Here is a 20,800-nt window from a genome sequence, read left to right on the forward strand (position 1 = left end):
TAATAATCGACTAAATGTTTTCATGTCTTGAAATTTTGATAAAGGGACGGTTGAATTATACTTCTAATCATGAGATGACTTAGTGTACCGACAAATCGAGACGAATATGTAAGAAAGAGAAATAGCTGATCAGTGAAATATAGATTGTGTACGTAAGCGAGTTTTGGATGGTTATGATAAAGCTATATTAAATTGGTATCTTAGCGTTACTTGATTTTTAAAATATTTATTCTATATAATAATGATGGTTAGATTGTCGTAATCAAATTTTATTTTATTTTTCTAAAAAAACAAGAGGGGAGATTTGATTCCACGTCATCTCTAATACAAAATTATGTATATTTCACAAAGGACACAAGTACTTATAAATATTAAAAATAAAGGTTATTAGTATTTTTATTAAATATAAAATTAAATTTTGTATCTAATAAGACAAATTTCCAATTTTTTTTTATCTATTATATTTGTAAATATTAAAAAATGTAAAATAGGTCGATGACGTAATAAAAACTTTTTAAAGTTTACAAATAGGAGTGTTCTCGTGGCCTAATAATTCGAACAATTTAGATTACTCAACTCGAACCATAAAAATTGGAATGCTTTAAAATTTTAGAAAATTCAGACTTCTGCTCGTTTTTGTTGCAGGTTGAAATTTTCATGGTCAAATCAATCTAACTGCCAAAATAAAGCTGACAACTCAATCCAACCCAACTCAACTTTAAAGTCTATTGTAAAAATTAAGACCATATGATAAGGTGTAACTTGGGAATCTTTTTTGAATTTTATAAAAGTTTAGTTATTAATATGATTTGTATGGTAGATAAGTAAACTTTTAAAAATGAACAACAATTTGACGACTCTCGACCTAACCAACAAAAAAAATAGAGGGTTGGGTTGAGTTGGGAAAAGTTGTGAACCCTATTCGATTTATCGGATAGCCGATCTGACCAACCAAAATTTTATAACCCAACCTAACTCGTGTACTGTCGTTACCCAAGAAATGATCAAACATATTATATATATATTTTTACTACAAATCACTAACTTCGATAATCTCAACCAATGAAGCCAAAAGAAATTTAAAAACAAACCAATTAGAAAAAGAGGATGAGAAGAAGAAAAAAAAAGTTGGTTTAGATGTCAATTAGAAAGGGTCATAATCATAAGTAGTTTTATTTAAAAAAAATTAATGATGAATTAAGAGTGTTTTTAATTAAGTTATCCATAACCACACGTTATCAATGGGCACACTTAAGTTGACTCCTACTCCACTATAGGAAAAAAAATCATATCCATTTTGAAAATAATCAAATCAATCACTTTAATGATTTTGATGAAATTTAAATAAATAAAAAGTTTTTTTTTTCTATTTTATTTTTGTTGAATTGATGTTTCAAATGTGTAATTACTGGGAAAGAATCTTATCCAAATTGTTAGAAAGAGATTGGTAGAGTTTTTTGATCGAACTTCTTGTTTGTAATGATTAAAAGTGAAGTAGTTTCGGCTACGTAATGAAAACGAGTTACGTAGTAAGTTCATTGATGTTGATTAGTTAAAATTACTTAATATAGCCCTAAAGCATTCTCGAACATGCCCTTAGTTCATCAAAAAAACGAAACTTGATAGAAATAGGTTTTGTTGTATACCGACAAGTCGAACCTTTTTTTAACCTTCTTATCTGGTCATTTTCTATTAGCTTGTTTTAATAAAATTTACGAATAATTCTTCAAACCCGAGAGATATGTAGGGTAGAAAGTTGATATGAATTTGAAATGCGTTTGTTAACTCGACTAAGTAACTCGATAGATTAAAAGGTAATGCAATCGATCGCAACCAAACACTGCGTTCAAGGGGCCCAAAGCTTTAGCCACTTAGAACTATGGCAGACCATATCTCCACCACACACATTTTGAAAAAGAAGAAAAGGGTTGTGGAGTTTGCACTTGCGGCTTCATGTTATCCAACGAACCATTTATTTTGTGTGTCAAAAAGTGGATTGAAAGTAAGATAAGAGAAGGGTGTGATGGTTGGAAGACAATATGGGCTCACTATTGTAGGGGATGAGGATGACACATAATGCTTATCCATGTTCGAACCTAACATGAATGACCTCTTTTCAAGGCGTGCTTAGAGTCCTATAAACTAGACAATGAATTGTAATCCATTTTGTCATAGTTTTAGATATGATAGGACAATTTTATTAATCTTGTTCAATGTTTTTGTACCGAAACAAAACAACAAAGTAATCTGGTTAGGGATAAAAAGAAGAAATCGGTACAAAACGAGACAAGTGGCGTTTGAAAAATCATTCCAAATAAACTCTAACTTCTTTTCTTAGGAAGAGGAGGATATTTTAATTCTTCGGAATTGTTCTTTTTTTTAAAACATGAAAAATGGAATTTACCAAATGAAACAACACCGACACATAGCTTGAGGGTGTACATGCAAGTTAAAGTTGAAGAAAAAACGATCTCCTAATAACCCTGATGTATCAAGAGCGCAAAGGAGCATGAAAAAGGTTTGAACTCAAGTTGTGAGATCTTATATCGATTGGAGAGAGAAACAAAACATTCTATATAAAAGTATGAAAACGTCTCCTTAATAGTCACATTTTAAAACTATGAGACTGATGGAGATACGTAACAGGTCAAAGCGGATAATATCTGCTAGTGGTGGGCTAGAATTGTTACAAATGGTATTAGAGCTAGAACACCAGGTTCTATGCCCGCGAGGACACTGGGCCCGAAGCGGAGTGGATTGTGAGATCTCACATCAGGAGAAAAAGGGAACGAAACATTCTTTATAAGAGTATGGAAACTTCTACTTAGTATATGCGTTTCAAAGCAATGAAGCCGATGATGATACATAACGGGCCAAAACGAACAATATCGACAATTTTGCTATCGCTTTCACGAGGAAGAGAAATGTGTGAATTAGAGGGATAGGTAAGAGTTATCCATGAAATTGGGATGGGAATGCCACACACTCAAGAGAGGAGGCGTTCATCTTTGAATGAAGAAGGCCATATCCAAAACTCTTGGTCATTGTTGGGCCTACTTGACTCATCAGATCAGAGCCACCAGACAAACCGACCTTTTTCCATATCAGTTTCAGTCATCATCTTCCCTTTTATCACTAAAAAGTGTTATCTTCTTTATGATATTGACTACAGAAACTTCAAGAACTATATCAGATTCCTGAAGAGCTCATCCAAAAGATTTCATGTGGTGGGTTTCTCCTGATTTCATTTGTTGTCTGTTCAGACCAGCTTGGGCTTCTGACTCCTAATACGGCCATTTGGATGGCCTCCATTCATGGCCTTATGAAAAGACAGTCCAACCCCAAGCCCACCGCTAAAAGATATAATCTTTTTTAAGTTTTCCCTTTCAGATTTTAAAAGGCTTATGTTAGGAACGAGATTTTTACAACCTTATAAAGAATGTTCCGTTCACCTCTCCAATCGATATGGGATCTCACAATCCACCCATTTCGAGGCCCAGCATCATCGCGGGCACACCGCCCCCTGTATCCACCCCTTTAAGGATTCAGTGTCCTCGCTAGCACACCGCCCCTTGTCCACCCCCTTTAAGGACTCAGTGTCCTCTCTAGCACACCGCCCGTTGTTTGACGTTGATACCAATTGAAACAGCCTAAGCCCACCGCATAGATATTGTACTTTTTGGGCTTTCCTTTTCGGACTTCTCCTCAAGGTTTTAAAACGTATCTACTTGGGAGAGATTTTCATTCCACATCCTTATAAAGAAAGCTTCATTCCTATCTCCAACCGGGGTGGGATGTCACAAAGTTAAAAGGGGAAAAAGGGCTATGATAAGGAGACTCTGTTTAGGTATGTCAGTTTTCAAATTCCAAGCTAAAAATTAGTTAATTATATGAGTTACATGAGCCCAGTCTTACAAACGCACGTCCTATATGACACGCTAAGTTTTACAAATCGTAAACCCACGCGAACCAAACCGAGGGCATCGTGGTCTAAATATACAATCCGAACACAGACTATCTCCCATTGAGCTAAAGATCTCCTATAAGGCATCTTTATTACAATGCAATGTTTACTACAGAGAGAAAATACAACATGGTAAGTGGGAAGTGATAATTGAGTTTTACAGACTAATGTAACTAAAAACCAAAAATGTCAACTAAACATGCTTATTTGTACAAAACTTATGTATGGGAAAGAAGGACGTACGATGTAAAGAGAGCATGCAGAGTGAGTAGCCACAAAATCCGATTTCTAATCAATTGTGAAGACATCAATTGACTAACCCGTTTTGAAGTATCAGCGCGGTAGCAGCACGGTGGCTTACTCAACAATGATCAGGTTTCGTCTTCGTCACCTGATTTGCTTGGTTGCTCACCTAGTGGAAAAGATGATGGGAGTTCATATTGGAAAGGATCAAAATGAATGCAAATGAGAATGAATAATGTCTAGAACAAATGATCTTGGATAGCACACGAACGTTTTTTTATAAGAACCCACACTTTCGTTGAGAAAAGGAAGGGGATTGCAATTCTTAAAACTAAACTTACTATTTGATTCCTCTGGAATCAATTGCAAGGACGAATCAGTAGAGAAGCCGAGCTTTTTCATGATTTCATCCAACCGTTTCACATTGTTCAGGTAAAGGTAACCAATCTACAGAAAATATAAAACAATAAGTTTCGGACATTTGGTTCGATGAAATGGCGATATTGATTAAAACGTGCAAAAAGTTAAAGGAAACTGACTAAGGTTTCTAGTGAAGATGCTCTGTTATAAACTGCAGCACCAGCGCGTTTTTTTGTACGTGTTTTAGAGGACGAACCAACGTTTTTTCCCCATCGAAGGATGTCCCTACATTAACGTATATCAGATTCAACAAATCAGAATTCGGGGGGGAAAAGTTCATGGTTACCGCGAACACACGAATGAGGATTAAAGGGGCAATTAAAATCTTCGCTTCTCATCGACAAAGAGTTTTATGCATATGCATTAAAGTAGGAAGTGAAGAAAACATATGAAATGATTAAATACTTATAACTGACCTCTCTGCCTCTGTTAAGAAATTATCATTTAGAAGCTTCTGGAGAAGAACATCCTGAAATATAACAAAGTCAACCTGAGTATAAAAGTCTTCTACCTTGTATTAATAAGAGGAAATTGATGGTTTGTGTAAGATTTCACGTCGGTTGGAGAGGGGAATGAACATTCCTTATAAGGGTGTGAAAACCTCTCCCTAGTGGACACGTTTTAAAACCTTGAGGGGAAGCCAAAAAGGGAAAGTTCAAAGAGGACAATATTTGCTAGCGGTGGGCTTGGGATGTTACAAATGGTATCAGAGCTAGACATTGAACGATGTGTTAGCCAGGACGCTGGGGTGGGAACGAAACATCGGTTAGAGAGGGAACGAAACACCGGTTGGAGAGGGAATGAAACATTACTTATAAGGGTGTGGAAACCTCTCCCTACTGGACGCGTTTTAAAACCTTGAGAGGAAGCCTAAAAGGTAAAGCTCAAAGAGGACAATATCTGCTAGTGGTGGGTTTGGGTTGTTACAAATGGTATTAGAGTCAGTACCAAACGATGTACTAGCGAGGACGCAGGGCCTACAAGGGGGTTGGATTGTGAGATCCCACATCGGTTGGAGAAGGGAACGAAACATTACTTATAAGGGTGTGGAAACCTCTCCCTAGTGAACGTGTTTTAAAACTTTGAGGGGAAACCCAAAAGGGAAAGCCCAAAGAGGACAATATCCTCTAGCAGTGGGCTTGGGCTGTTACAAATGGTATCAAAGCTAGACACCGGACGATGTGCCAACGAAGACGTTGGGCCCCCAAGGGGGTGGATTGTGAGATCCCACATCGGTTAGAGAGGGGAACGAAACATTCCTTATATGGGTGTGGAAACCTCTCCCTAGTGGACGCGTTTTAAAATCTTGAGGGGAAGCCCGAAAGGGAAAACCCAAAGAGGACAATAACTACTAGCAGTGGGCTTGGGCTATTACAGTTTGTTAGAACGAACAATATTTATAAAGACGGAAATTGTACATTGTTAGGAAACAATTTATTCAATTCAAGCATTAAATTGAGCAAGACTTTGACATACTTGTGCTTCACAACGTACAACAGCCATAACACGGTCATTGTATTCTTCGATATTCAACGTCGGGAATAGAAAGTGCCTGCGAGCATATAGCTGCATATTTCAGAAACGGTCAGGGTAAGCCATACCGGAAAACCAAACTTCACAGTTTCATAAACTAAATCATTATAGGCATGAAAATTGCAACCCATTTGATATAGCCGTTCGAAACTCTGGACATTAGAAACAAACATAACATTCAAACACAACATCAATACTAAGAAGTTCGAGTCGGAAATGCACCTCATAGATGCAATCACCCATGTATGCTAGTGAAGCTGCATTGAACACGGATCGGGGTTTCTGCACCTTTGGCGGATTTGGCAACCACTGCTCATATCCCAAATAGAGACCATCTGGTTCCACTGATTTGCTGCCTAAAAGTAAAAACAATCGAAAATGATTAACAAATCTCACATAACGTGAAAACATCTCAAAGTTGAAACAATAACAATGAGAGTCCTTTGACTAAAATCTTCTAAGCTCGTTTCCATTGTGCCTTATCTTCCACCAATACTCTTACCAATGTTGATTAGCTTAAGAACGTCTTGAATGTTTTATAAAACATAACACGCCCTCATTAGAAAAACCCATAACAGTATGATATTATCCAATGGAGATAGTGTTCCTTACTTATAAACCCATGATCAACCCCTTAATTAGCCAATGTGGGACTCCTCTCCCGACAATTCTCAACAATCCTCCCCTCAAATAAAATACACCATAGAGCCTCCCTTGAGGTCTATGTAGCCCTCGAACAGCCTCACCTTAATCGAGTCTCGACGAGCCCTCAAACAAAGTACACCCCTTTGACACTTGAGTCATTTTTGACTATACCTTCTAGGCTCACAATTTCTTTGTTCGACATTTAAGAATTCTATTGACATGGCTAAGTTAAGGACATGGCTCCGATACCATGTTAGGAATCACGAACCTCCATAATGGTAGGGTATTGTCCACTTTGAGCATAAAACCAACGAGCCTTTTTCAATTTCCATTTTTCTCGGTTGCATTGCATCCATTTTTCTATAACGCCACCAAACAATTTCACCACCCGACAGACATAGAGTTCAATTACCATAACCCAACAAAACCCAACCTGACTAACAAATTCAAACACTCCCATCAACCAGACAGAAGAAACCTCAAATTTCCCGACAGAAAATCGAAAAACCATTAAAGAAATCAGAAATCTATGCATGAATTTACCTTCATTTGAGACGGGACTGCGACGCTTGAGAAGGTCGGAGACAATTTGGTTGGTTCGAATGTTCGTTGCGGTTAAGGTAGCCTTTCCAGTGGATTGGGAGGTCGGCGAGACAGATAGAGATTTGGGTTTCTTGTTGGGGTTTCTTGGGGCATTAGGATTGTACGTAAGCCTCTGTTGAGTGTCCCATGAAGCAACAATGCTCGTCGAAGTCGCCGATAAAGTTAGCATTTTTTATCTCCTTGATAATCGGAGTGTAGGTTTCAGAGAGGTTTAAGCACGGCTGCTGTTAAAGGGCCTAATGGGCTTAATTACTTGCAAAATGGGCCTATAGTTAAAGGCCCATAAAGCTTTATAACTGGGCCTCTGGTTAAAGGCCCACATAATTATCCTTTTAAATAAAAAATTCAAATATATTAATTTTTACAAACACAAATACTTTATTGTCGAGCTATTTTAAAATTTCGTGAGAAAATTTACCTTCAATGGATCTAAGGCTATATGTGCATAACAATATTTACATTATTAAAATAATTAATTTTGTAATATATAAATTTAAATGTTTTGAGTAAATAGAACTATATGTTACCGTTGATGGATTGTTTTTGGTTTTTTTATTTAATATTAAAACTGAAAAATAAAATCTGATTAATACGAGAGACACCGCCATAGTACGTGTCGCCGTTTAATAGGTGCTGTGAGCCGAAAAAGAAAAGTGTAGCCGTACGATTAGCAAGCCTCGATCGAGCGAAGGGCAGATAGAATCCTCCCCGTTGTTGGTTTTCTCGCCTTTACCGAACAGAGGCAGCTTCTAAAACCCTTCCCACTTCTTTCCGGCGAGTTCCGGCGCCATGAGTCGCTACGACAGCCGCTCCTCCGATCCCACTTCTTACCGCGACCGTAGAAGGTAACTCTAACTTACTCCTTTTCCTGTCTACGCATTCGAATGTGGGTTTTGGTTTCTGTTGCTATGGATTTTAAGCTTTTTTAATGCACCTAGATTTTGCGAGCTTGCTTAATTTTGACTACGATGAGGGCTTTCTCATTTTGAGTAATGGTAGCTGGTTGAATAGTATACCGATTACGGATGCAGTTATTTTTGTTTAGGTTTTTTTTTTGTTCCCTAGTGGAAAAATTGAGTAATCCAGAAACATCCGCTGGAATTAATTACAGAAGATGTGTTGTTATTATTAAGGATTCCGGTGATGTACTCCTAGCTGTTGCCAAAAGTTTAGCTACTGAGTGTAGTGCCAATATTTCTTGCAAATGTTGTGTCCAAAACAGATTCTACTGTTTCCCTCTAGCCAGTACTCCTAAAGCAAGGATTAAACCATATTTCAACAAGTCCTTGATTTCGTTCTAAGCCTGTGACTACCCACTACTCAGTAGTTGAGTTTAAGAGCTGTTTTTGGTTTATAAAACGAGGTTTTCCGCCTCCACGTCTCATTTGGAGTTTGAATGTATTTGGGTAATTATTTGTAAAATCTTGTTTCTCTTGTTTTATGTTCATTGAACAGTTGGGTTTCTATTTATTATTGTTCTAAATTAATAATCTTAGTCCTCTATTTTCCAAAAGTATGGGCTAGTGAATAGGAGGTTTAAGTAATATGAAGGAACTTGGTTAATCTTTAGAAGTACGTTTGTAAAATGGATTAAAGGAAAACCTTCATGCCGAAAGCACACTTGGAAAAGATCATGAGAGGTTTTTAATGGGAGGAGGTGGAGGAGGGAAGTGGGACTCGTTTAGTGAGTTGGAGCTGTGAAAATTTGTATTGTGGAAGGTGGTTTAAGCACAAGCATTTTGTGCAAAAAAAAAAAAGAAAATGTTCCATTTCTCTTAAAATAGCTGTGATGGCTCCATTTAGAACCTCATGCTTCGTGGCGTCTGTGATTGTAAGAATGGGTTTCATCCCTATGACCAACATCTCGGTTTGGTTTCTAAGAACACCATTAGGAACCCATGGAAAGCAATCTCTTCCTACCTTTAGAGTTTTGTTCTTTTAATACCTTTTATGTAGGAGATCATGGGTGTCATGTTCTGAGAGGATCTTTAAACCTGTTTCTTTACCATTCTTCTTCGTAATCCAACTTTCTCAAGAACTTTCTGGTCTCATTGGTCTTTTGTTCACAGCGAGGGAGGATCAAACCTTTTGATTTATTGCTTATGGCCTTCATTAATAGGAGCTAGCTTCTATTTTCTCTTAACTTCAGCCAATTGTTCTGTTTCCCCTAGATATAGAGACCAACGTTAATGACCTTTGAAATCAAAGATCTCTCTTGTAACTTGGAAGTCATTGTTTCTTTACTTGGTTTTTTCTTCAGCCCCTTCACATTTTTCATTATCTGTTCTTCTCCTTATGTTTTTTTTAGATCAAAAACAAATTTCATTGATGCATGCAAATTTACAAAATTAAGGCATCGGCCCAAACCTAAGGAGTTACAAAAGAGTCCGTATGAAAATTCAAATTTTGAAGATTTTTTTTTTCTTTGATAGTTGCCTTAGGATATATCAATAGAACTGAATTGATATTATGTAAAAAACCTTCTCTCATGTTTAGTCTTGAACTGAAGTGTTTCTGTTGGGGGAATTTTTTTTTATTCAAATATTGTGGTTGTGCCTTTTTATTACCTCTTCCCTCCAATCATTCGCTTGCTCATTTAATATTTGTTATTCTCTTCTCACAAAACCAAAGATTTGAGTTCGCAACACATGCCCAAAGCTTCTTTGCTTTCCTCTCGAACAGATGACCACAAAGCATATGAAGCACATTATCTTCCAACACACATCGAAAGTTCCTAGATAGACCAAGGATTTGGAAAAGAGAGCGCCATAATTCCTTTTTGTGAGGAATTGAAAAGTAGGTACCCCAAAATTCACCAACTTCCAAGTTGAGATAAACAGATTTAAAGCCATTATTGGACATCTCCTTCGAAGTCTATTTGATGTATTTAGAAGATAAAAAAGGCTGAAGAAACAAATACTTCAATTTTTCTAGAATATTTCCCGTTCCAAAATTTCCTTTGAAAAATCTAAAACAAAGAAACTTCAACCTAAGTTTTATGCAGAAACAGGGATTTGACTGTAAAGAAGCTTGAAAAACGAAAATCCCTAGTCTTCCATTTTTTCCCCAGCTTGAATATTTTCCAGCAGCTTCAAAAGACCAGTAAACATCTTAATGTCTATCTTCTCCATATTTCTCCTAGCCAGAAGATGCCAACTCTTTACAAAATCACCCAAAACCAAAATCACCCAAAACCAAAATCACCTAAAACCAAAATTACCTATCTCTTTTGGTTCCAAAATTGATAGAGAGTATGCCCTTTCAACTTACTAATCTATGAAGTTATTAAAATATGATTAATCTTACTGATCTTTTAACTTAGCCTGTTTTTATGTTTTCTTTTTGTGATTGCAGCGTTGTATTCTTTTTGGAAAAATGAAGTTATTGTCTTCCCGATACTTGGGATAAACTGCATTGGTGATTCTTTATTTGTTTTCTTAAATAATGGGGCTTTCTCTCTCAACATGTTTTTTGGGCTGCTGCAGTGATTCAGGTTTTGGTGGCTCTACAGGCTATAGCAGTTCAGTTCAATCCTCCTCTAGCAAGAGTGACCATTATGCTTCTGAGGCCCCCAGAAAGGTTGATTTGGATGGATTGCCTCATTTTGAGAAGAACTTCTACATTGAGGCACCATCAGTGGCAGCAATGACAGAGAGAGAGGTTGAGGAGTATCGTCAAAGGAGGGAGATTACTGTAGAAGGTCGTGATGTTCCAAAACCAGTCAAGTCTTTCCGTGATGTCGGGTTTCCTGGTACTTTCTCGAGAACTTTTATCTTTATGAACTAAACTTTGACTTCTCATATTATCGTTCAACAGTTCTGCCACTTTCCCCACATTATTGATCATATTTTGAAGTTTAAGCATTATTCTTTTATGAACAGGGTTAGTTAATGCCTAGTTCAATTTTCTTTATAATTAATGCATAGGAAAAATTTGAATATTTTATTATGTGTATCAGATTATGTCATGCAAGAAATTTCCAAAGCTGGCTTCACTGAACCTACTCCTATTCAATCACAAGGATGGCCAATGGCACTCAAAGGTCGAGATCTCATTGGTATTGCTGAAACTGGGTCCGGGAAGACACTTGCGTACCTTTTGCCTGCAATTGTACATGTCAACGCACAGCCAATCCTTTGTAAGGAGATAGTGTGCAAAGTATAAAATGTCTAATAGTGGTCATTATGTTCAAATCGACTGATTTCTCATTTTCATTTTGTAACATTTTTCAGCTCCTGGAGATGGTCCCATTGTGTTAGTTCTAGCTCCTACTCGTGAACTTGCTGTTCAAATACAACAAGAAGCTACAAAATTTGGTGCCTCATCAAAGATTAAGAACACATGCATATATGGTGGCGTTCCCAAGGGGCCTCAAGTGCGTGATCTTCAGAAAGGTAAATGGTAAATTAAGTTCAATATGTCCATACTCTTATCCTAACCAGGGTATGAGGTGCCAATGAACACTTTCTTCTTACGTTCATTGTTGACAAATTGAATATCCTTTCGCACCTTGATTTTTTATGATTACTACCCTACCTAGTGATTATTTTTTCTGTTTTTTTTTACTTCTCTTCAATATTGTTGTTTATGATAGCAAGGCTGACGACACCTCTTAAAATAATAAATTCAGGAGTTGAAATTGTAATTGCTACACCGGGAAGGTTGATTGATATGATGGAGTCTCATCATACAAACTTGCGAAGGGTTACATACCTTGTACTGGATGAGGCTGATCGGATGCTAGATATGGGATTTGACCCTCAAATACGAAAAATTGTTTCACAGGTTTAAGTTCTTGTACGCTACATGTAATTGCATTACTGTCATTATTTTATGTATTATTTTCATAGGTTTGGTAGATCTAAGGTTAAAGTTTCAGTTACTATTAAGTAAAAGGTAACTTTCTGGTAGTGTGGTACCTCTGGTTCCAAAACCTCAGTTTTGAGCTTTTTTTCAACTTGATTTTCTGTTAGTCCTCTGTGTTCTCTTTCATTTTTTTTTTTTTTTTTGGCTTTTATAGTTCACTACAATTGTCTGTTGCGTCACTCATAAATGTTCAATACACATTCTAATGATTTCATCCATACTATTGTTTTTTTTCTTCTTTTCTTTTTGTTTGTTCTAAAAGATGAGGAGATTCATTCAAAAGAGGTAAAACAAAGATTCCGACTGTTGATATTCATTATAAAATTATTATTTGTAACATTTTTTCATCTCAGTTCCTTAGCGACATAAGTTAAAAGATTTCCTGGAATTAAATTCTTTATGATAAATTTGTTGACTAAATCAATCAGCTTTTCAGAAATTTTTTAAAACTAAATTGTATTTTCTTGGCTTCTGGTGCATTCCTGGTTGATAGCCAGCTTTTGAGCCAGGCATTTATGTGTGTTTTTGGTGGCTTTACTTGTGCTCATTTTTTTTTATGGGTTGGTGATGAAATTAGATTGTGTTGTGCTTAATTGTTAAAATTTTCTTAAATGCTATCTTATTTTCATGACAGATTCGGCCCGATAGACAGACTTTGTACTGGAGTGCTACCTGGCCTAAAGAAGTTGAACAATTGGCCAGGAAGTTTCTCTACAATCCATACAAGGTAAAGACACTTTAACTCATGCATCCCTTTTAAGGGATATAAATGTGGTGTTTGTTGCAAGACTTACCGTGTACTTCTCTATGAAAGAAGTGAGGTTCATTCACTCCTCTTTCCATAGCCAGCCAGTACTTATTTTTTATATTTTTATTACATAAAGAATTTCACCAAGTGGATGTTAATTGCAAGACTTTTTCTCCAAAATATAGACCTATTAGTTCTTTTTTTTTTTTTTTCTCTCTTGTGGGGGAGTGTAGAATGTTGTCTTTAGCATTCGTTATTCTGTTATTGACTTCTTTTTTTTTTTTTTTTTTAAATATCCACAGGTCATCATCGGTTCTCCAGATCTAAAAGCCAATCATGCCATACGCCAACATGTTGATATTGTCTCTGAAAATCAGAAATATAACAAGTGAGAGTAGTGTGTGTGATTGTTTTTCTTTCACTTTTTCCTCCTTGAGGAGATCATAATTCCCCAAAAGCCCGTCAGGGTATGATCAGAGTAACTGGTACTGACTAGTTTTCCAGATTGGTGAAATTGCTAGAGGATATCATGGATGGGAGTCGAATCCTGATCTTTATGGATACCAAGAAAGGATGTGATCAAATTACCCGACAGCTTCGCATGGATGGTTGGCCTGCACTTTCAATTCATGGTGATAAGAGTCAAGCAGAAAGGGATTGGGTTCTCTCAGAATTTAGGTCTGGCAAGAGTCCTATAATGACGGCTACAGATGTTGCTGCTCGTGGTTTAGGTATGTCTTGTATACGAAAATTGTTAGGTATGGCATTTTACAGTAGTCATTGAAGATCTTCTCATGCATTTATTTTGAGAAGAAACAGAAATTCCATATGGAACAATAAGAACTATAAAAGACAAGGGACTGAACAAAACTACCCTAAATTTACGACAATGATCCCAATTATCTGCAATCTGAAGCAGAGTAATATCTCAAAATAAGGAAGAAGTTGAAATCCTGAAGGGAAGTGTTGAACTACCTAACACTCTTGAATGTGTGCCTTTACCGATCGGACCAAATATCTTTTTGACTAGCCATTACGCCTAAATCCCAATATAACTTGGTTTTATGGGTGACTTCGAGAAGATAGAGAATGGTCCATAAGGAGAGGGGACAGTACAATATTTTAATACGTGGCTATGGCCCTCAACCACATGGATATTAGCTATGAATCATTATGGACTCATCAAGGAAGAGGGCAAATGAAACAAACCTATGGATGAAGCCGATGTGTATTGATTTCCCTAGGAGCTGCTTAGTACATTTTCTTCACCACCTTCATTTTCACAATCTCGAATAGAAAAAAGAAAAATAGGCATTTAGATGTAGAAAGAAAAGCAAGAAGGGAGAAGAAAAAGAAGAGCAGGAGAATATTCCAAAAGGGTGTAAAACAAATAGCCAGATGCCAGGACAAGATAGCAGTAGCACGGGAATCTATAAGCCAGATGAAAGTAAGGGTAAGAGATTGAAAAAAAGGAATTTACCCAATCCAATAAATCATCTCAAAAGGAGAAAACACATAAGCAATTCATACCCAACAAAGAACTTGATAAAATACGAGAACTTCGGTAGTGGGTAACCTACCAGATGCATCATCTCCCCTCTTGTTTTGTATACATTGTTCATTAAGTTTGCTTTGTATGAATGGAAAAGAATATACTTGCTTATTTATTAGTAAAGGGCTAAAAGCTTCCAACCCTATAGAATTGCATGGACCAGAATGCATTTGAAATAGTACAAGGCACTGGGTGTTGTGTCTCATAAATTTGTAGCTTCAGCTTTTGATGAACTTCTACTGCATTCTATAGTATTTCTTATAATGTCATTTGATTGCAGATGTGAAGGACGTGAAATATGTTATAAATTATGATTTTCCTGGATCTCTTGAGGATTATGTTCACCGAATTGGTAGAACAGGAAGAGCTGGAGCCAAAGGAACTGCATACACTTTCTTCACCGCTGCTAATGCCAGATTTGCAAAAGAACTTATAGCTATTCTTGAAGAAGCTGGACAGAAGGTAAGTCCTGAACTGGCAGCAATGGGGCGTGGTGCACCTCCTCCTCCCTCAGGTTAGTTTTCTCCTAGGAAGTGAAATCGTGTTCTAGTTCCTATTACTGTCAATACTTCCAGAAATCAATACCAAGGATAAAAGAAAAATAATCTAGAAGCTTGGTCCATACTTGTATTTCTCTGGTGCATGCTCGTTGGAGTTCACAATGAATGTTCTTGAGCTAATCAACATTTCATCTATATGTTGATCAGGTCATGGGGGATTCCGAGATCGTGGAAGGGGCTATGGTGGAGGACGATGATGGAGTTGATTTCCTAAACCTGATGACTTCAGACAATTATTACTCTGCAAGCATGTTTGATATCGGCTACATGCACTGTGTTGCCACTGGAAAAGTAGGTATGCTCAATATTACCAGTAAACCCTTTGAACAGATCCATCTACTGCCTCTCTACTAACACATGACAGAAAGAAGGTGAAAGTTCACTGGGATTTTGATGTACAAGAAAGAGTTTAATTTTTTTTCTCAAAAGAAAAATATTCAAGTCGATGTGTATTAAGTAGACAAAATTTCAAATATGCTGCAGTACTGTACTCACGATATTTCTAGTGTGTTAGAAAGTAAATTTCTTAAGTATTTCTGACCTCTCTATGTGACATTGTCAAAGATCTAACAGGGGATAATATCTTTTATCATTAAGAAAAAGGCAAGAGCTGCCAAAACTCAGGAAACAGCTTAGCTGTAACCCAACATAATCAGTCTCTTATTACTCTCAAACACACTTTGAAAGAGAGAAATTATGATAAACGTGAAGAAAGATAAGAGATAGACATGAGAGCAGGGCCTGCCTGATGCGTGAACTTCTGGTTTCAATGAACTAAAGCTCTGTAGTTGGTTGACAAAACATGAATTTGGTCTCCTAAATTCATCATTTTTGTCCGCTTGTAACGGCTGAGGTGAGGTAACATCTCTGTTCACGCCAGTTTCTCCTTGCATATTGTTTTAAATTTTGGTAAGCTCAAAAGTTTTATGCTAGTTACATCGAGGCGTATACCTTTATTACGTATCATGGGATATGATGAATAAAATATAGAAGATTTGACTTGAAAAAGTAGCAGCATCGTGTTTATTGAACAGAAACCAAAAGCAAAGGAGATATTATATTTAGGAGGAAACTTAGTCTGCAAGTGTTGCTTTAACTTCCTTGCTTTGCTCCTGTTGCAGATTTAGTTTCAAGTTAAAGGCTCATTGGAAATTGAAATGTTGATAGACCTTTTACAAAGTTATCATTTAAAAACCAGCCGATCACTTATGAAAGTTGGTTTGAATGCTTTAGATTCATTTTTCAGACAGTGTGGACAGGACATGTCTTGTTTTTTGTTTGGCTAAGATTGCCCAACACCAAAGCGTAAGACTTGTCTAAATTAAGGGGGTATTTTGGACGATAATTTTATACTAGATCTATTTCCAAAAAAAATCATTCAAACGTAGGATATGCTTGTAAAATGAATGGTGATGATAGTTCAATTGTCGAAGAAAATGTTCCGATAAACTTTTATTCACACTTTGTGTCGCTAACCCATGAGAGACAGAGTTAACAGGTGACGGTAAAGGTATCTCTACATTTCTTGTCGTCCTTTGACATGACTTGTAAACTTTCAATACAGTCCTTTCTTTTTAGCTTATTCTTTAGATACTTTCTCTGAATTGGAATCCCATGGACGAAGGAAATAGATCTCCATAGTGTTTTTAAGCAAAGAAAATAGATCTCCGTAGTGTTTTTAAGCAAAGACATGACAACTTTCACTAATAGACGGTCAAATCATAGGGTTCAAAATTGTAGTGAAATCTTTACCTATACAAAGTTCATCCCAAAGCTCTAGACTCATATTGGAGGGCAATAAAGAACTATTTCCTCTAGCATTCTATGAGATTCTCAAAGATATATCAAGAAACTTTTGAAAAGGAAACAAACAAATAAGAGAGAAAAGAGGAGATTGGGCCCAAAGAGTTTGATGACATAATGATGATATGTACCAAACACAACATACCATTACATTTGGAGAGTTATATAAACTAACATATCAGCAAGTTAGGCAGTAGCTAAAGGTCTTGAGATGTAGACACTTATTAAACAAATTGGCAATGAATGAATGTTGGGTCATGAAAGTGAACATAAGTTAAGAAAAGGGTCAAAGGAAAATCTTTGAAAATGTGGAAGAAATGGGTTGGATTCAAAAAGATTTCATGGGCAATGATGAACTCCAAAATTTTAAAAATACCCATTTTTTTAATGTCTCATAGGGTGGCACATGCAGCCTCTTTGTGGAGTGATGATCAATGGAATGAAGGCACGAGAAGCCGCCCAAGCTGCCACTACAATGGAGTACTTAGCACCAAATTTAACTTTTTAAAGTTTATTTACTCTCTATATCCCTCTTTGGTCCCCCTTTTCAAATGGGTATATGTTAGTTTTTTATGTACATAATAATTAGGGATTCATTAACGATAACAAAGGACTTGAGCCGATCATTTTGACCTTGTTTTATAAAAAGAGTGGAGTTTCTCTTTCAGTGGTATGAGAATAGGAGAAGAAAGGTGAACGTGCCTTCCAATCAAAACATAGTTCTATTTCTTCTAATAGCTAATCCTAATGAACCTAGAGCTATCAGTGACGTCAGCCTTAGAAAATTGATAAATGAGTCTTGCTTTACTGACTTCGCACCAAGTTTGACCTTCGTATGACGGTTTATCTCTTCATGATTCGTCAGCTCTAGTTTAAACTTTCCCACTCAAAGAAGTTCTCGAAAAGCCGGTGTTCAAGTCATGTGACGTGCCTAGGTAGAATTTAACATTATTTATGAGTTTTTTAAGGAACCAATTGTAGAAGGTTTTGGCCACTGTCCCTTGAAATTAGTCGAGATATGTGCAAGCTGCCTTAAACACACTTGTAAATTAGGGTTTCATTATCGACTAATAAGATTTTTTCTCAGAGCTCGAGAGAGGGGTTTTTTTGCTTCAAATTATATATGAAGTTCTAAGATTATTGTATAAGCAACACTAATTAATCAATAATGATAAAATTATCAAAGTTAGATGGTCAAAGATTAATGGAGGGTTAATCAGGTTTTACTTGTTAAACTCATTTTTCTATTAAAACATAAATGCTTAGAGATGTAGGGTTTAATAAATAGGCCTATATCGTTTTAAGTCAGCAATGTTATATAAAATAATAATATATTCAAAGAAGTTTTTTCATCCATTAAACATGTTAAACTTTGAAAAATATTTAAAATGTGGGAAATTTTTAATTTCAAATTTAATACATTCTTCAACTTCTTCTAATTTAATGTTTATTTGATTTTTTCAACATTTTTTAAAGTTATTAAATAGGTTAGATGAAAATTTGAATTCTTTTTTTGTTACATATGTTATTAAATTTTTAATTTTAAATCTAATTAAGTTGGTTAATTTATGTTTGTTTCCTCACGTGACACTCAAGTAAAAGAATAGTATATGAATGAACTAAGACTACATTCGAGTGAGAGTGATCTTGAGGATAGGATAACTAAGAACAACTTAAAAGAATTGAAAGTCACTCCCTATACCAACAAGGTGTATCTTTCTTCTTGATGGCTCAATCATAAGAACTTCATGATTTACTTTGAACATTTAATTATTTATTTTATTCCTAAATCCGTTACTAAAACTTTTAATTTATTAAAAAAATATTTCTTTAGGCAATAAATGTCTCCCAGTAAATCTCTCGATTTTCGGGGAGATTAAATAAAAATATTTAATTATTTATTTTATTTTATTCCTAAATTCCTTATTAAAACTTTTAATTTATTAAAAAAAATTATCCTTGGTTTTATTGGCATTCTAGAGTTTTAGGCTAAAGAAAACCGTACAAATATGAATGTTTCTATTAGACAATAAATTATTTGATGAAGTACATTTAATTATTTATTTTATTTTTATTTTATTTTATTTCTAAATCCGTTACTAAAACTTTTAATTTATTAAAAAATATTTCTTTAGGCAATAAATGTCTCCGAGTAAATCTCTCGATTTTCGGGGAGATTAAATGAAAACATTTAATTATTTATTTTATTTTATTCTTAAATTCCTTATTAAAACTTTTAATTTATTAAAAAAAATTATCTTTGGTTTTATTGATATTATAGAGTTTTAGGTTAAAAAAACCAGTAGAAATAGGAATGTTTCTATTAGACAATAAATATCTAGCATTAAATCCCTCGATTCTTTTATTTTATTTTATTCCTAAATCCGTTACTAAAACTTTTAATTTATTAAAAAAATATTTCTTTAGGCAATAAATATCTCACAAGTAAATTTTTGGAAGATTACATGTGAACATTTAATTATTTATTTTATTTTATTTCTAAATTCCTTATTAAAACTTTTAATTTATTAAAAAAAATTATAGGAATGTTTTTATTAGGCAACCCTGTCTAGCTGAAATCCAACATCTAATTATTTATTTTATTTTATTCCTTTCCTAGCTAAAACTTTTAATTTATTAAAAAAAATTAATATTGGTTTTATTGGATTGGTAGGGTTTTAGGATAAAGAAACTAATAGAAATAAGAATGTTTCTACCTTCCATTATTTATTTTATTTTTATTTGATTTGATTTTATTCCTCCTTTACAAAAACTAATAATTTATTAAAAAAATTATTCTAATTTTATTCATATTATAATAGTAATGTTTTTATTAGGCAATGAATGTCTCGTAATAAATTCTTGATTTTTGGAGAGATTACAGGATAACATTTAATTATTTATTTTATTTTATTTGATTCCTAAATCCCTACTAAAATTTTTAATTTATTAAAAAATTATTCTTGGTTTTATTCGAAAACAAAGTTTTTAAAGCTTTGGTTTCAAAACTTAACTTTTAAATACTTAAAGAGAAAGTGGTGGATGATGATAAAATAATGAAAATGGTTATAAAAAAAAAAAATTAATTAATTTGTTAAATACAAAAATAAAAATTTAGAAATTTATTACAAACTTTTAAAAACCATAATTTATATTTCAACAATTTAATAACGAAAAGTTAAAACTTAAATGTGTTATTATTTACTCATTCTTCTCCTTTTCTTCTAATTATTGGACGAGGCCATCACAATATAGCTGTCTCTTAATTTACACCGATACAAATAAAGTGTGTATTCCCGCCTCCCTCGGCGTGCTCGAAAGCCATCACAATATAGCTGTCTCTTAATTTACACCGATACAAATAAAGCGTGTATCCCCGCCTCCCTCGGCGTGCTCGAAACCCATGCAAATTCATATTGCAATAACCAAGAAAAAAAGGCAACCAAAAAAGTTGAAAGAGTGGTAATCATATGAGTCTTCATATTTACATTATAAAAGGTTGAGTATCACTGCAAATCTCAAACAAATCTATACACAGATCAGCAAAAAAAAAAAAGGATTCTATGTGGATTTTTGTGCAGCTCATCACAGCTGCAGCCTTCATATGTTCCACAATCATAGTAATCCTCAAAGCCTCATCCTCTTCAAAGCCTTCACTTCCTTCTGGCTCGCTCGGCCTCGTCTTCGTCGGCGAAACGCTCCACTTCGTCTCCTCCGCTTACTCTCACCGCCCCGACAGCTTCATGGACACGCGCCGCCGACGGTGAGTTTCAGGCCTATTTGATGATGCAAAGAACATGAGAACATGAAATCATGGGATGTTTTTTTTTAATGGGGTTTTGTGTTTTTTTTTTTTTTTTTTT

The 20,800-nt window shown here is 35.2% G+C and overlaps 3 protein-coding genes across 3 annotated transcripts in view; 2 read left to right on the plus strand and 1 right to left on the minus strand.

Moving 5' to 3' along the window:
* Positions 1 to 3,997: 3,997 nt before the first annotated feature.
* On the minus strand, positions 3,998 to 7,600 carry LOC111479993 (mini-ribonuclease 3). The gene is made up of 7 exons (XM_023124936.1): positions 7,349 to 7,600; positions 6,383 to 6,516; positions 6,104 to 6,193; positions 5,044 to 5,096; positions 4,747 to 4,852; positions 4,549 to 4,654; positions 3,998 to 4,376 (listed from the first exon to the last, which is right to left on the minus strand). The coding sequence occupies exons 1-7, from the start codon at positions 7,575 to 7,577 to the stop codon at positions 4,336 to 4,338; spliced, it is 759 nt and encodes a 252-aa protein (XP_022980704.1). The 5' UTR covers positions 7,578 to 7,600; the 3' UTR covers positions 3,998 to 4,335.
* Positions 7,601 to 8,063: 463 nt separating this feature from the next.
* On the plus strand, positions 8,064 to 15,682 carry LOC111479923 (DEAD-box ATP-dependent RNA helicase 20). Its single transcript, XM_023124831.1, has 10 exons — positions 8,064 to 8,253; positions 10,894 to 11,159; positions 11,367 to 11,546; positions 11,641 to 11,802; positions 12,039 to 12,193; positions 12,909 to 13,001; positions 13,325 to 13,410; positions 13,527 to 13,753; positions 14,855 to 15,088; positions 15,282 to 15,682. Exons 1-10 carry the CDS (start codon positions 8,198 to 8,200, stop codon positions 15,329 to 15,331), a joined length of 1,509 nt encoding a protein of 502 aa, XP_022980599.1. The 5' UTR covers positions 8,064 to 8,197; the 3' UTR covers positions 15,332 to 15,682.
* A 4,803-nt stretch (positions 15,683 to 20,485) lies between these two features.
* LOC111479936 (3-epi-6-deoxocathasterone 23-monooxygenase) overlaps positions 20,486 to 20,800 on the plus strand; it is a 3,309-nt gene continuing 2,994 nt past the window's right edge. Inside the window, exon 1 of the mRNA XM_023124850.1 lies at positions 20,486 to 20,700. Within this exon, the coding sequence (XP_022980618.1) occupies positions 20,501 to 20,700 (200 nt within the window). The 5' untranslated portion in view covers positions 20,486 to 20,500. The remainder of the gene's footprint in view (positions 20,701 to 20,800) is intronic.

The sequence above is a fragment of the Cucurbita maxima genome, unplaced genomic scaffold (assembly GCF_002738345.1).
Source record: "Cucurbita maxima cultivar Rimu unplaced genomic scaffold, Cmax_1.0 Cma_Scf00005, whole genome shotgun sequence".
Lineage (NCBI taxonomy): Eukaryota > Viridiplantae > Streptophyta > Magnoliopsida > Cucurbitales > Cucurbitaceae > Cucurbita > Cucurbita maxima.